The sequence below is a fragment of the Lipotes vexillifer genome, unplaced genomic scaffold (genome assembly GCF_000442215.2).
Source record: "Lipotes vexillifer unplaced genomic scaffold, Lipotes_vexillifer_v1.1 scaffold690, whole genome shotgun sequence".
NCBI classification, from domain to species: domain Eukaryota; kingdom Metazoa; phylum Chordata; class Mammalia; order Artiodactyla; family Lipotidae; genus Lipotes; species Lipotes vexillifer.
In genome coordinates this window covers 3,334,666-3,351,951 of record NW_006798376.1, presented here as the reverse complement: position 1 = coordinate 3,351,951, position 17,286 = coordinate 3,334,666, and the positions used below count along the sequence as shown (strand labels likewise).

The 17,286-nt window shown below is 35.9% G+C and overlaps 1 protein-coding gene across 1 annotated transcript in view; it reads left to right on the top strand.

Moving 5' to 3' along the window:
• The first annotated feature begins 353 nt into the window (after positions 1-353).
• The window catches only part of ATAD1 (ATPase family AAA domain containing 1), a 50,245-nt gene continuing 33,312 nt past the window's right edge, over positions 354-17,286 (top strand). Inside the window, exons 1-4 of the mRNA XM_007470298.1 lie at positions 354-469; positions 3,430-3,604; positions 13,600-13,698; positions 15,549-15,669. Of these exons, the coding sequence (XP_007470360.1) occupies positions 354-469; positions 3,430-3,604; positions 13,600-13,698; positions 15,549-15,669 (511 nt within the window). The remainder of the gene's footprint in view (positions 470-3,429; positions 3,605-13,599; positions 13,699-15,548; positions 15,670-17,286) is intronic.

The window sequence follows — 17,286 nt, the reverse complement described above, 5'->3', positions numbered from 1 at the left end:
ACAGCAGCGTGCGGGTTTGCAGCCGGGGTTGGAGGGGCGGGCGAAGGGCGTAGGTAAGGATCAAGCAGAAGGGAAGGAAGAACTTCTTTGCGGGGAAAACAGAACACACTTTGCACTCTCACGAAGGCTCCCGGATTTGTCAGTGTTGCGACAGGAGCCCGCGAGCAGGGCACGGACTTTATGTGACAAGCGCCTGCCCCAATTCCATCTCCGAGACTCAGCTAAACTCAGAGGTTCCGCCCAACAGATAGCAGGTTAGGAATCTGGAGCGTGACCTCGCTCCCGCCGAGTACCCCCGCACCACTTCTAAAACCCGGAAACGCGCCCCTCCAGGCCCTCGGCCGCGGTGGCGCATGCTCCTTGCGAGGGGGCGGGCCGCGACTCCCCCCGGAAGAGTTCTTTCCCAGGCGGCGTTTCCTTCCTGTATGAGGCTGCTAGGGCCTCTTGCGGCCGCTGTTCTGCTGGGGGGGTGAGTAGCGGGTTTCCGCGGGGCTTCGTGGGACTGGCGAAGGGTCCCGCAGAGATCCTTTAGGGACTGGCTCGGGTCCGGGGAGCCGAGTGGGAAAGGTCACCCCGCCGTCCTCCCATGTCCCACCTCATTGCCGCCCCTCAGCTTCTCGCAGCCCTTCGTATCCAGCGGATTAACCTCCAAGGGCGTCCCGGGCTCCGCCTTGGCTTTCGGCCCGGCCTAGGCCCTTAGGTCTCCGTTAGCGCTGCCCCCAAGAGTTAGGCCATTTCCAGGGAATCTCTGTAGGCAGCCCGGTCGCTGCGGGGGCTTGAGGTCATTCCGGGCGACCTCAGAACCGGGGTCCTAGGCAAAGGCGGACAGAATGAAGCGGATCTGATTGTCGCACAGGCACTGCTACCACCTAGTGCAAAAGTGAAGGAGGTTCTTCAAGCCTAGGCACGCTTTCGCAGAGGATGGTGGTGTTAATAATAACCTGTCCTTTATGTGAAGGTTGGCAGGCTTTCATTGTCACAGGCTGTGTTCATAGGGCCTTGATGTCTTCGAAACTGGGACTTCTGGGGTTGAGAAAAAGTTTGTAAAACACTGCGGTGAATTAGAGAAATACTATGGTAGGAATACTCTACTCTTGGTCCTTAACCTGTCGGTAAACTGCTCATTGACGAGGTGGTACGATTTTTAATTTTTCTACCCTGAAATGGAGAACTCTTTAAAATGAAACTATCTGGTATCATATTTGCCTAACGGATAACTCTGAATTACAGTGTTTTGCCATATTTCTTGTACATGGCACCATCTATGTTTATGTGTATATTTGTTGATTCTGATGTTTATACAGAATTGAAATACAGTCCCTACTGTTGTATGCATGTGCAACTTTTATTATATATTCTGCTGTAATGGTATTGTTACCGTAACGGCCTTACATTGCAGGCATATCTGTGTCATATCAATGATAAATGAGTGTATAATAAAGTGTATACAGTTACAACCTACAAGGAGAAGTTTCAGTTTCATTTCAGGATTTTGAAGCCATTTTAAAAGAAGGATGACTGTTTTAGAAGTGGCTATAGGTCCAGAGTACTGTATTGCGGTTAATAATTCAATTATAACAGGTTTTGCGTCTTGATTTTTTTACTAGATCTGAAAATTGTTCTCTTGATGACTGGGAGGTACTGATAGCAGTCGTAGTTCATGTAGTTCAGTGAACATCCAGTAGGTGGCAGTTTTATCGCTACTCACTCAAACTTTAAATAAATGAAAACATTTTATTCGAATATGACTAGTTTAAGTTAATAAATCTTTATTTTGCCTGTTGGTTTCTTCTCATCTGTGAGTATTACTCCTGCATAATGATACCACGTATAACAACTGCATTTTCAAATTTGCTGTGTTGGAATAAAGGCTAGGGAAGACAATTTTTCATTTCCGAGAGGGAGAGTATTGTTAACCCATCTTTAGGAATCCATGCTGATGGAAGAAAGCACAATTTGATTTGTTATATGAAAGATTTTAACCAAGTGACTTCTTTCTAGCTTCATTTTTTTGTTGGTGGGGTGGTTGGTTGTTCTAGCTTCATTTTTAATAAGATAATAAACTGTACTATGCATTCCTTGAGTAAAGTAATTGTGTCTTAGCTATTACTGTATACCCAGTATATAGTAGGCTTTCTATATACATGATCAGTAAGTGTTTTATTGTATGAATTGAATTATTTAACATCCCTAGGCCAAAATTTCTTTATCCAAAATGAAGGCTTTCAGTTATTTAGTTGTTAAGTTTAAATTAAATAATGTATTATTGTGAAGTGAATGTCTCCCAGTAATGCAAAAGGTTGGAATCCTTGACTTTTCTTTTGGAAATCGTCCAAAATTCTGGCAGCAATTCTGTTGGAATGATTGAAGAGAATCTTTAACTGAATAATGCTAGTGAGAATAGAAACAATAATTTTACAGCTGGAACGACCATAGATATTAGTCTATGAAGTACCTAATTTTCACCTGTTTCTGAGCCATCTGTACAAATTTTGTTTTATTCCTTTTCACATGAATGCAAAATATACTTTTTTCCCCACTGAGTAACATAGCACTCAGCACACTCCTATGCTGCGAGAGTATAATGGCATTATTTGAGGCTGAGATTCTCTCTCTCAAATGTGATAGTCACATCATCCATAAAAAGCTTACTCTACTGGGTGGTCATTGTCTTTGATACAGGTGTGCATGCCTCGTATAAGCCAGGCTGTGGTTGATGTAACTGCTTAGGCATATGTGTAAAAGTAGACATGTTGTGTCCTTTTTTCCTCTTTATCTTGAGTGAGAGCTGTATAGTTGTGGGTCAAACATTTTGAAGATTCTGTTGTTTCATATTTAGCTAAGTTGTTGGAAAGAATAAGATGGCTCCAAAAATTTCATGTCACTTGTTAGTTGAGAAAATAGCATGTATACACTTCATCAGGCCTTAGAAGCCTTTAAAAGTAAGTATGAGAGAAAAGTGAGTCTGTTCACAGTTTGAATTTCACTCAAAAATTACCTGGTATACCGTCACATTAGTAAAGTATTTCATTGTTGGGCTGCCTTTTTTCAGTTGGATAAGTGTTATAGTCATTATTTTTCTAGGCTCCCTGACATAATTATTTAAAAGCTGATTAACACAGTAAATGCTTTAAGATGTTTACTGCATTTTTCAAATAGAATTGTTCTCTACTTAAATTATATGAGCTTTTAGAAAAGTTTATTAAAAATTCTGATAAATAAACCTCAGTTTCCAAGAGGAGATTAAAATGTGTTTATTTACGTTTTATTTACTTAACATTTAAAAATCCATTTCTCTTTAAATAAAACACTTTTTTAAGGTAGGTAATGTTGAATTTGACTAGAAGTTTTTCTTGCTTAGTTTACGCTACCTATCAGATTTTAATGAATCTAGTTACTACCTAGTGGCATTTCTGTTTGTTTTTCAAGGTTAACAATCAAGATGGTACATGCTGAAGCCTTTTCTCGTCCCTTGAGTCGGAATGAAGTTGTTGGCTTAATTTTCCGTTTGACAATATTTGGTGCAGTAACATACTTTACAATCAAATGGATGGTAGATGCGATTGATCCAACCAGAAAGCAGAAAGTAGAAGCTCAGAAACAGGTATGATTAAAATGTTTGAGGATCATATTTCTTGTAGCTAGCAAATATTTTCCCATAAAACTAAAGATATAGTGGAATTAGAAATTAATAAGAAATTCCATAAGACCCATGTGGAAATGTGTTTTTATGTAATATTTAATTTCATTATTCCTAAAAAAAGTATTTGTTTCTCAAATCCTTTTTGACTGTATAAGCAACTTAGAAGAAAGAATGATGAAGAATAAAAATATTACAACATTTTGTTATGAATAGCCTAACTAGAATATTTTTGTCAGCTTATAAGTGAAGGAATCTAGGTAAAATTTTTCAGCAGACTAAACAAAAAATTTTTTCTTCAATAATGGTATACATTGTGCTTTGTGAGACATTTGAAATGTTTCTGTTTTGTAAATAAGTTCATTTGTGTCATATTTTAGATTCTACATAAGTGATATCATATGATATTTGTTTTCCTCTGTCTGACTTATTTCACTTAGTACCATAATCTCTTGGTCCATCCATGTTGCTGCAAATGGCATTACTGCATTCTTTTTTATGACTGAGTAGTATTACATTGTAGATATATGCATTTTCTTTATCCATTCATCTGTCCATGGGCATTTAGGTTGCTTCCATGTCTTGGCTATTGTAAATAGTGCTGCTGTGAACATTGAGGTGCATGTATCTCTTTGAATTATAGTTTTCTCCAGAAAACTATAATATATGCCCAGGAGTGGAATTGCTGGATCCTATGGTAACTCTGTTTTTAGTGTTTTAAAGAATCTCCATACTGTTCTCCATAGTGGCTGCACCAATTTACATTGCCACCAACAGTGTAGGAGGGTTCCATTTTCTCCATACCCCCTCCAGCATTCATTATTTGTTGACTTTTGGGGGGACTTCCTTGGCAGTCCAGTAGTTAAGACTTTGCTTTCCAATACAGGGGGTGTGGGTTCAATCCCTGGTCGGGTAGCTAAGATCCCACATGCCTCGCAGCCAAAAAACCAAAACATAAAACAGAAGCAATGTTGTAACAAATTCAATAAAGACTTTAAAATTGGTCCACATCAAAAAATATATATATTATTTGTAGACTTTTTTGATGATGGCCATTCTGACTGGTGTGAGATGATACCTCATTGTAATTTTGATTTGCATTTCTCTAATAATTAGTGATGTTAAGTATCTTTTCATGTGCTTATTGGCCATCTGTATGTCTTTGGAGAAATGTCTATTTAGGTCTTCTGTCCATTTTTTGATTGGGTTGTTTTTTTTTTGTTATTGAGTTGTATGAGCTGTTTGTATATTTTGGAAATTAAGCCCTCGTCGGTAGCATCATTTGCAAATATTTTCTCCCGGTCTGTAGGTTGTCTTTTTATTTTATTTATGGTTTCCTTTGGTATGCAGAAGCTTATAAGTTTGATTAGGTCCCATTTGTTTATTTTTGCTTTTCTGTTGCCTTGGGAGACTGACTTTAGAAAACATTGCTATGATTTATGTCAGAATGTTTTGCTTATGTTCTCTTCTAGGAGTTTTATGGTGTCATGTCTTATATCTAAGTTTTCAAGCCATTCTGAGTTTATTTTTTGTATGGTGTGAGGGAGTATTTTAACTTCATTGATTTACATGCAGCTGTCCAGCTTTCCCAACACCGCTTGCTGAAGAGACTATCTTTTCTCCATTGTATATCCCATGAAAAATTTTTGAGTAGGTGGGTGATATGCACAGCAGTGTTTTAAGGCTACCTTACTGTAGCATGTAACAGGAATTGGAATCAGGGAGACTAGGAGCAAGATCTGTTGGTTATAGACTGCAGTAATCCTGGCAAAGACCTAGAATAAGGGAGTGACAAAAGGAGTGGAATGGGTGAAATAGATGAATGCTGGAAGGACTTTGTGATGACAGAGAAAAGAAAAAGGACATCTTAACAGATGAATCTGAGATTTGTCTGGACTCCTCAGAGATTCATAGTATCTTTTATAGCTTTAGAATCTGTAGATGGGGCAAATATATGGGAAAATGACATTTGATTTGGGCATATTGAGTTTGTGTTGGTGGTAGGAATCCAGAAAAATGTTCATCCAACTGTTGAAATTGTAGGTCTAAATCTCAGGAAAAAGGTCAGTCTTTGGAGATTCCTTATCAGATGCTCATAAGTAGTTGGACTCATTAGAGCAGTTAGTCTCAGTGAGATGGCGTAGGCCCCAGGGCTGTTCCTGTGTAGCTGTGTATCACTTGTGGGTTTTTTCCCAAACTACTCCTCCACTTTCCTCCTTCCACCATTAGGATTTATACATTCAAATATTTGTTGAGAGCTTATGTAATTGTCACTATGATAGATGCTGATGACTGTATTGAGAGTGGTGAGGTCTCTAAAGGAGAGAAATTGGTAGTCTAAAGTATTTTTATTTTTTAAAAAAAAGGTAGAAAATTGATAAAGTATCCAACTTCAGCTGGAAAAAATATTTTTTAAATAAAAAATAAGCCCATAGATAGTGAAAGAATGGAAATAATAAAAAATAAACCCATAGATAGTGAAAGAATGGAAATAATAAAGATAAGTTAGTAGAAAATAGAATATACAAGAGAATGAATAGAAATATAGAAAATGAATATATAATAGAGAAAATTAGTAAAACCAAAAGTTGATTATTTGAAAAGACTGATAAAATTGACACTTCTGTAAAACCAATCAAGACAAAAATGAAGCCACCAATAAGTATTACTAGGAATGATAAAAGACATGCAATAGCAGATGCTGCAGACATTAAAAATAAAGACAATTAATAAGTATATCAATAAATTTGAAAACCTAAATGGCACAAACTCTTAGAAAATTTTGAATTACCATAGCTGACTTAAGAATTAGAATACATGAATAGTTCCATAACTATGAAATAAATTAATGTTGGAAATATATTTTCATAAAGAAAACTGCAGGCTCATAGAATTCTACTGGCAAATTCTAGCAACATTTAAGAAACAAATTAATAGTAACAATTTTATATAAACTCTTCCAGAGTGTAGAAAATGAGAAACACTCACCAAACCTTTCTATGAGGGTAGCATAACAACAATTCCAAAACTTAAAATGAATGTAAAAATCTTAAACAAAATCTTTACAAGCTGAATTCAGCAGTGTATAAAAAAGATAATATATTATGACCAGTTGAATTTATCCCAGGAATTAAAGGCTGGCTTCATTTGAGGGGAAAATAATACATATATATTAATTTAAAAATGCATATATATTAATATTCTGTATTAACAGATTTGAGGATGAAACTATGATCATATCAGTGCAGCAAAGGCCTTTGTTGAAATTAAACACTTATTTTTGATTTTTAGAAATGCTCTTAGAAAATAGGAATAAAAGATAATGTCTTTAGCATGATAGAATGAATTTACTACAGGAAACATAGTTCATGGTAAAAAATTGAAAGCATTTTCTTTATGATTAGGAGCAAGTCAAGGAAGCCTGTTGTCATCACTTCTATTTAACATTTTTACTGATTATTAGCTAATGCGTAAGTCAAGAAAAAAGAGGTAGAAGTATTGGAAAAAAACAAATAGTTATTATTCACAGGTAATATAATTTACATAGAAAGCCAAAGAAAGCCTACAGATAAACTATCAGGATTAATAATAGTTTAAGGGCTGCTGGATACAAAATCAGTACACAAAAGTCAGCTGTATTTCTGGATACCCACCACAGTTGGAAAATGCAGTTTTTAAAAGATACTGTTTATAGTAGCATCAAAAATATTCAGTAACTGACAAACACAAATTATACAACACATTTATAGAGAAAATTATAAAACTATTGAAGGCTTAAGTTCAATTCAGTGCCAATTAAAAAATACCCAAAGACTTTTTTGGTTGTATTTTTCTTCTAAAATTTATATTGAGGAATAAAAGTTTATTAATAGGTAAGACACTCCTGAAAAACAAGATGTGTGTGTTGGGGGAGGAAAGATTTGCCTTGTTTATATCAAGACTTACGATAAAGCTATAGTTATTAAAACAATGTGTGGGCTTCTCTGGTGATGCGGGGGTAAAGACCCCCCCTGCCAATGCAGGGGACACAGGTTCGAGCCCTGGGCTGGGAAGATTCCACATGCCGCGGAGCAACTAAGCCCATGAGCCTCAACTACCGAGCCTGCGCTCTGGAGCCCGCGAGCCAAAACTACTGAAGCCTGTGAGCCTAGAGGCTGTGCTCTACTACAAGAGAAGCCACTGCAATGAGAAGCCCGTGCACCGCAAAGAAGGTAGCCTCCATTCGTCACAACTGGAGAAAGCCCGCGTGCAGCAACGAAGACCCAACACAGCCAAAAATAAATAAATTAAAAATAAAAATAAATTAATTAAAAAACAAAACAAAACAATGTGCTTTTGGCACAGGGGTGGATTGGCAAATATACCAGAATAGAGTCCAGAAACAGTCCTACCTGTAATATGGAAACGATGTGTGACATAACTGGCTTTGCTTTGTAGATTATTGGAGAACGGATGGACTTTTCAGTAAACAATACTTAGACCGTTGGCTCTATATGGGAGGGAATAAAATTTGATTTCTGCTTGATTCCATGCACAATAATCTCTTCCTGGGATTAAAGACTTAAATTTATTCATATAACAGATATTCATTGAGCACCTACTCTGTGGTTCTTTATACCTCATCTGCATGTTCTAAAGATATCCTTTTTAACCTATCCAATTTTAATAAAAGCACTTTTTAAAAAAACAAGTGGCCAGAGGAGGAGGAATAAAACCAGAATAAAGTAAGTTGTTGGTACCAGTCTTTCCCACCCCAACTTACCCTGAAGTATACAAAATACTGCAGATTGTAACAGTGGTTCACTGTGGCAGTTATTTTCAAATGGAAGGATGTTACATTTTGAAACATCAGAATTTGGAGAAGTTGGTGGGGTGTTAAATATAATTTTTAAAAGCCCCTTCTTAAATTCTTTCCCACTATCTGGAAAATCACGGTGTGTGTGAAGTCACCAAAGCCAAGGGAAAAGAAGGTTGCAAAAGAGAATTGGTTGTAAATGTTGTATTGTGAAATGATCAGGAGAAGATGTCATGAGGAATGTGAACGAAGAAAGCAATCAGTAGCTTTATTGAAATCATTAAAGAGCAATTTCCGTTCAGTGGGGACAGCAAGTGTAATTTGAAGTAAAAGAACATAGTCGTTGCAGAGTTTGCTGAGGGAAAGGTATAAAGAAGAAAGGGGAAAAGACTAGCGGAGCAGGTGGAGAGTTGCTGCCAAAGAGGAGGGAGGTAGGTCCTGGAAGAACCAGGAGGGATTGGGATCGGTAGTTACAGGAACATTTTAAGGTAGAGTTAACTTTTATTCTCGACAAAGGGGAGAGGTTATAACTAAATGCTTGGGAGTGGAGGAGGTTTGGGACCTGCTGAGGTAAATATGTGATTAGTATATAACGAGATAAATCGTAGTAGGTTATGGAACAATAGGGCATAATTGAAGAAAGCGTGAGTTTATTAGGAACTCAATTGTTTTGTTTTTATGAACTTCTTGAGCATTTCTCAGCAGGTTGGGAGCAGATAAATTGAATGGTGGTGCTGAACCTGCATTGAAGATAGGGCTAACTGGTATAACAGTAAGTGTAAAGAATCGTATATTTCCAAAGAAGACATTCTGTGGTACAGGCCATTTAGGAAGTCAGATGGGGGATAATTTAGTTGGTGTATAGAAAGGAATTAGAGTGCGTATTGAGGGCAAAGATCAGGTGTGAATGTGGGAGAGGAGGAAGGTATGACTCCTGTGGTCACAGAGGAAGAACACTGACTGTAAAAGCTTAGATAACGTTTTGAGATTACCAGATAATCCATGGGCCTGATGTGAGCTTAAAGGCAGTGCAGTTTTGAGATGAAAGGTGAAGGATGACATAGGTGCATTCAAATCAGGAAGAGTAACCTAGAAGTAGTCTTACGTTTGGATTAAACAGGGTATTTGTAAATAATTTCTAGTCTAAAACCAGGAAAACTTCCAGCCTTACTAAATGTGGGATATTTAATTGGTAATGAGAGAGGAGATGGTTTCAGCAGAGTGTTAAAGAGGGACAAGGGTTTTCTGGGCACGTGCCGCTGTTGGATCATATTGAGATACAGCACAAGAGTTTTGATAGGTATGTCTGTAATAAAAGGATGGGTTGGATTAATTGAGATGTTAGAAAACAGGGAATCTCTAGGTGTACTATTTAAGAGCTTGCAAGTACAGGATGAATAACTTAATGCTTGACCTCTCCTGGGCATTTGTATATTTGTTTAGTGTAGTAATTAGACTATATAATATTCCTGAGATTGTAGTTTAGTTGTCAAAGGCCTGGAAAGATTCACTACTGAGAATTCATACACATGAAGGTCATATATTGTGACCTTAGTCATTAACTTAATGTCTCCCTGTTTTTAGTCCTATCGTTGATATTGTAAGGTTCAAAACTTCATTTCAGTTATTTTGATACAAGTAATAGATGAAATTGTGAAGGGCTGATACACTGAAATCTTAAACTGGAACTCTCAACTGCCAGGTGTTTTTAAGAGCAGCCATCATAGAATGCCAGTTACCGTTTGGAAGAGCTAACATTTGTTGACACCAGGAAGCCATTGTGAACTGCATTACCAATCAAGTGGCCCTAAAACCATGGTTTACTGGAGCTGAATCTTAGAAGACTGAGCTGAAGTAAATAAGGAAATTCAGATGGGAAATCAGTAAGGAATAAGCAGTTAGTGTTGCCTGAGTGGCCAAGGGGATAGATAGAAGTGATGAGGAAAGAAAAGCAACAAGAGGGAAACTTGAGATAAAACTCAGTGCATTATAGTGTTTTATACAGTAACATAGCAGAAGAGTATTATAGTAGAAATCCGTCCTATCCAGCAACTTTTGGGTTATACGATAAAGTCAGAAGATATAAGTGCACTAACGCTAAAAGAGAAGATAATTTTCTCGCATGTCTGGAAAAGGGTGTTTGTTAGTATTTTAATGTAAGTTTGTGGTAAAGGCTTATACCTAATGTATAAAGATAATTCTTCAAATTCTTTGCTATTTCCTACTTAAATGTATTTTTTAAAGCTTTATATCAATTTCCTCTATCTACACTTAAAATTGGAGTACTTCAGCTATGACCTCATAGCTATGACCTTATTTTTGAAATAAGTTGAATTAGTTCATCTTCGTTTTTTCACTCTTGTTGTGCCATCTCTAACTTTCTAAAATTATTCTTCCAGAAGAACAACCAATTTTATGAATCTTTTAGAACCTTTATGAAATGAGTGTTTCTATTCTGCTGCTCCTTTACTCCATTTCCTCCTTCCTCATTCTAGGCAGAAATATTAGTTCACTATTTCCTATTTCCCCACTTCTTTACTTTTTAAATAATACTTTAAATGGAGAAAAAGTGAAATAGAGTGAAAGGATAAAAAATACTATGAAACAGTTGAAAAGATGGGTATAAAGTAAAAAGTAAGTTTCCCTCCTACCTCTGACTCCTCACCCACAGTTCACCGTTTTCCCTCCACAGAGTGGGAGAGACCCACTTTAAAAACCAAGCAAATGTGGGTGACTAGAAAGTATAATTGTCATTAAGCCGTAAACAGCAAAGCATTGCATGAGCATAAGCCATTTTTCAAGTAGTCCAATCATAATTTTGTTTTTCTAGGTAAAACATTTTAGAAATAAGGGCTCAGTTAAATGTGTCAAAGCTAGACAATTGGATAACTTGTTCCTGGAACACAGTTTGGTACTGGTATGATGTGTTTTGGGGTGCTTTCTTTTCATTTATGTGTGTGTTAAGCATGTTCTGCTCTCCCAAATGAGAAATGTTAGTGTTTTAACAGAATATGAGCTTTGAAATTAAATCAGAGTTTGAGCTCTGGTAATGCTAATTCATAGCTGTGTAATCTTGCCAGTTCTTTACATTTCTCTGACCCTTGAGTTCTTCATCTGAAAAATGAGAATAATAATAGCTACTCCTCAGGATGGTTTCAAGGGTTGATTGTAAACCGTATCCAGCACAGTGCCAGGAATGTTGTAGGTGCTCAATAAACGTTAATTTTTTTTCTCTTTCCTATAAATGTTATTAATGTAACCTGAAGACATTGTTAAATGGAACTGCTGTTGTGGAGAAAAGATTCTAGGTAAACTCAACTATAGCGTTTTCTGTCTCTATAAAGTAAACAACATAGTTGATAATTTTTATTTAGGAAATTCCAAATATAAATAAAGGTAGCAAGAGGCAGTTGTGGCCTAGAGTAAAATTTTAAGGGCAAGTAGCTAATAGAAAAGCATGGTTTCTCAAATACTGACATTTTGGACCAGATGATGGGGGTGGGGAGGCAGGATATCCTTTGCCTTCTTGATTGTTTAGCAGCATCCCTGTCTCTGCTGACTAGATACCAGTAGCACTGCCCCACCCACTCAAGTTGTGACAACCAAAAGTATTTTCAGGCATTGCCAAATGTCCCCTAGGGGGCCAAAATCACCCCTGGTTGAGAACCACTGTATTAGAGCATGGCCTAAAAAGAACACATGTGGGGTGGCTTCACATTTATAGAAGAACAAAGGAAAAGAAGAGAAATTAATGCTATTATAGGTACAGAAAATAGGATACTGTTCATAGCTGACACATTTAAAGTCAGTGAAAGAGAAGATATTTGTAAGAAAGAAAAGAATCTGGAAAAGGCTGCTTTATCCATTGATTCAGAGGGGTGACTAAATAGGAAAAATGATGTGGTTCATAGCACTTTTTTTTTAAAAGTGCAATATTACTAGGTTATTATCAACACACATCCTGATCCTCTAACCAGTCTATAACTATAATGCTGTATGATGTGATTTTTTTTTAAGAGTAGCAATACCCCTGACAAATAGCAAGATTATATATAATCAAAAGTATTCTAGGAAAATGTAACAACAAAAATTTAGGTAAATATGATTTACCAGAGCACCTTCATTTCTAAAACTGTTCACTTAATTGAAATTTGAATATATTATCTCTAGATTTTTAAAGACTCTTTAGCTGCTACAAACTCCAGTCATGTAACTGAGGAAACCAAGGTAATATATATGATGGTTAGAGTATAGGCTCTAGAGTTGGGACTGCCTGGATTCGTATGTTGCCTCTTACATTTGCTAATTTTTAACCGAAGACAAATAACAGTCTGAGCTACGCTTCAGTTTCTTTTTCTGTGTTGGGGAGAAATTGTACCTACCTCAGGATCTCTCTGAGGATTCAATGAGTTAATCCAGCTACAGTATTTTGGCATAATATTTGGCACACTCAGTGAATGTTTTACTTGTTATATGTTAATAATGTTAACATTCTTTTTATTTTACTTGAAAGCTGTGTTGCTTTACTAGAGCTTATAGCTTTAAGGCTAGTTTTGCCCAGCTCTAAAAATATATGCAAGTATACTTCTAATTGAAAATTATTTTTATTATCTCTGGTTGCCTAGCCCCAAGAATCGACTTTAAAAAGGATAGTATCTCAGAACAATTTGAAATTAGTTAGGTTGAACACCTTTTGTAGATATATGGGTAATTTGAGGACAGTTGGGCACCAGTTTTCAGATACTCTGTCAATTGAAGGAAAGAAACTCCAGTTGTCCATTTCTTGATAGCCTTAACTCCTCAATCTTTCATCTTGAGGCCTCATTTTCACCTGTCATGATAATCCTGCTAGGAAAGAAATGAAGTTGGACCTTAGAATCTCATTGGAGCAATGAGAGGCCGTGTATATATCTCTTCAATCATGTACCCTATTTTCTCGTTTCCCAAAAGCTGGTTTAAATTGCCCTGGTTTCTGTAGAGTAGACCTTCAAATCTTTTTTTACTTAAGGACTTAAGAATGGGGAAGGATGAAACAAGTGGCATAGAATATCTCTGGAGAATCTTGTATGTCTGTTCATTGCTCTTTAGACTTCACAGTTACGTGTTATGTAGTGCCAGTGTCTAAATATCAAACTAAAGGAGGTTGCTTGTTTTTTCTTTCTAGGCAGAAAAATTAATGAAGCAAATCGGTGTGAAAAATGTGAAGCTTTCAGAATATGAAATGAGTATTGCTGCTCATCTAGTAGACCCTCTTAACATGCATGTAGGTATCTTTAATCTTATTTAATATTTTTTTTGTCTAGCATTTTGTATCAAGAGTCCCAAAGACCATGACCAGGTTTGATGATTCTCTAGGAGGAATCACAGGATTCAGTGTAGTCATACTCCTGGATATAATTTATTACAACAAAAGGATACAAGGCAAAATTAGCAAAGAAAGAGGGGCATGGGATGAAGTCTGGAGGAAGTCAGGCACCAGCTTCCAAGAGTCTACTAGTGAAGTCACACAGGGTGCACTTAATTCTTTCAGCAACAGGTTATGAGAACACCTGTCAAATGCTATCTACCAAAGAAGCTCATTAGAGACTTAGGGCCCAGGGTTTTAATTGGGACTGGTCACATAGACTACATCTTCCTAACATGTATCAAAATTCTAGACTCCCATAAGCAAAACAGGTATCCACCATAAACCATATTGTTTGCACAAACAGTTTAGGCACAGTGAGCTGTTCTCATCAGGAAAATGGAGGAAACTCTCCCGAAATCTAAGTATCTCCCATACTCCAGCCAGGGGCTAGCCTTGCAAGCAGGCCTTTCCAAGGATAATCGTCTCGGGCCTGCTGTGTTAACTTTTTTTGTGCACATTTGTTTAGTTAAACCTGTACTTTTATATATTCACCTTTGTGGCATATAAAATTACTGCTTTAAGTCATGAGGATATTTGACTTGGAGTTCAAATCTAGATTTTTTAATAAGGTATGATAGACAACACAAGATTCTGAATCCCAGTTTTTCAATTTATGGCCTTGGTAAATTATTTTCTCTTTGAGTTTCAGTTCCCTCATGTATAATCCAGGGACAATGTAATACCTGTTCTACCTACTTCTAAAGGATTATTTTGAGCATCAGATTAATGTAATTTATAAACTCTAAAATCCTCTGTGAATATTTTGTAACAATAGGTGTAAATAGAGTGAAATACGATATCCTTATCTTCAAATCTAGGAAATAAAATCTACAATGTCTGTTAATATCTGTGTGCACAGAGACATACATGCCTTTCCAGAATTAATCCTCCATTTGAAATGAACTCAGTTCTTTGTTACAGCTACAAGTGAAAGTCAGTGATGATTTTATCAGATCTGGCTGTGCTTTTTCACTTTTTTTTTAATGTAAAATAAATGTGTTGTAAATATTGCTTCCAAACAGCCCCACCTCCAGCCCCTTTACTCTTCCAAATTAAAGCTAGGTTGTTTTTGTTTGTTTTTCAGGTCTTTTTCAGTTAGTTTATCCAGTGCCCACCCCCCCAAAAATTTTTTTAAGCTGAGTCAGAAGGCTTTAAAATACACAAGCTGTTAACAGTTTTGAAAAAATGTATCCCCGTTTACTCTCTATAAAGATATAAGACAAGTTTTGACACAGTTTACTTTTAATTAGTAAAATTCAGAAGCCCAGTTTGGTGAGTATAAGCCTTATTTCTAAATTCATTCTTATTATGTTTGACAGCATCATCTGTGAATTGGGCCACTCAGCTAGTGCCGAACTGTCTGTCAGAGCTGGCTCTCATTCTTCTTGGCAGAGTATTTCCTCATCTTAATGGAGTGAGGTCAGCTTATTAGATCCCAAAACTCAGAGTTTTGAGTTTGGACCTAGGGCCTTTTTTTTTTTTGAATAGGTAGTTGACTATTAAATTTCAGCTCATGGTAGTTTAATAATTTCAGTATTGCTTGAAAGTACTTATATTAATATATCATTTTAAACTTTTATTATTTAGGTATGATTATATTTTACTATTTAGGTATAATTAAGGCTTGCGATTTGGGGGGATTCTTTTTTACTTCGGTTGAATATACATTAGCTGTAAAACTTCCTGCTGACCTTAACTTTTACCAGGTTACTTGGAGTGATATAGCAGGTTTGGATGATGTCATTACGGATCTGAAAGACACAGTCATCTTACCTATCAAAAAGAAGCATTTGTTTGAAAATTCCAGGCTTTTGCAGCCTCCAAAAGGTATGGTAAAAGTTTATATTTGCTAAAGCATTAAAAATCTGGAAAACATGGAAACTTTCTGCCATTATAGAACTGGTGTTTTTGAAGTTGGGTTTTCAAGAGACTGCTGAGATCCAGTGAACTGTTTTATAAATAATGATTTTAAAATAATTGCTTATTCTTCAGCTTCCAAATTTAGGTAAAGTTTTTCCCCATAGTTACATATCAAAATAATCCCTTTATTTCAAATTCATTTTTATTACTTATAAGAAAATGAAATTAGGGAAATAGAGGATAAAAAAATTCAAAGTAACAGTATCGGTTTTTGTCTTCAAGATAAGACTTCTGGTTGTTTCATGATACTAGTGATTTTTTTTCCTCTTGGTAATTTTATTTTAGATTGCAGTGGTAGTTTTTTGTTTGGTTTTGTTTTTAAGGAAATAGTGAACTACAGATGAACTAGAAATTAAATACTACTTATTTTTAAGGGAAACATTTTCTTATTCCTAGTTAGTGATTACTTCAAAAGCCTTGGAACTCAAGAATTGAAAGTATTTATAACTACATCCTTAAATATAATACTTTTATTATTGGCCATTCATATATTGATCATGTTTAAGACTTGTTAAAGGAGATTCAAATGTAGCTTACATGATAATTGACAGTGAGATCTGTAGAAGTGTGTTGCCATGGCTTTCAAATACAAACGCTGTAGTGTAGCTTATTTAGTAGAAGCTTCTCTTTATTGTATTGCCAAAACTAGAGAGGTTGCTAGTCAAGACTGAAATCAAATTATTAGACAAATGCATTTCTCAGAAAAGGATCTTTAGAAATATCAAAATAACATGTATAAGTTGTAGTTTATAATCTTACTAACTTTGCAGCTATATCAAAAAGTGCATTAATTTATATTTCAAAGGTAATTGAAGCCAATAACTGTACATTTTTATGAAGCAGAAAATTTTTGTTTCTGGTAAATAGAGGCTGACAGTTACCACCAAAAATGGCATTCTCTTTTTGTTAACTAAAACAACAAATCTGTTTTTTATGTATTTTACTTTCTGAAACAACAAAGCTACTTTTTTTCTAACAAGAAGCATTTACTCTCTTGTGATTTAAAAAGAATTTTTTTTTCCCCAAAGAAAATTACAAATGATTTATCTGAGCCCAGATCAAGAGTAAGGCAAATGTTGGATTACTAAGTTCTTCAGTACCCTCTTGCAGGTTGTTTATAGTGTGAACAAGAAAGAACTTTTGTCAGTTTTTATGTCTCATTTTCACAATGTTAATGAATTTAGGAAATTTTTTTATGCTGTTAGAGAAAGCTTTTCTCATCAGTGATGGCTTAGGCCAGGTAACTGGGTGACTTCACCAGTTGGACTTGGTTTAAAGCCCCAATTAGCATAGCAGATGCCAAATTATGAGGGAGTACTTTAACAGCCTTATGTAAATCTGCTTTTTATTTACAAGCATTATCTAAAACTGAAGGTGGTTCCTATGTGTATTTAAATTTTTTTTTAAGTTACATGAGTATTTCCTTATTATGTGATCTAAAGTTTTACTATTTGAGCTTTTTCAGCTTTGCATTTTTGGAAAATTTTTTACCAAGAACAAAAGTTTGAAAAATCATTGATTTAC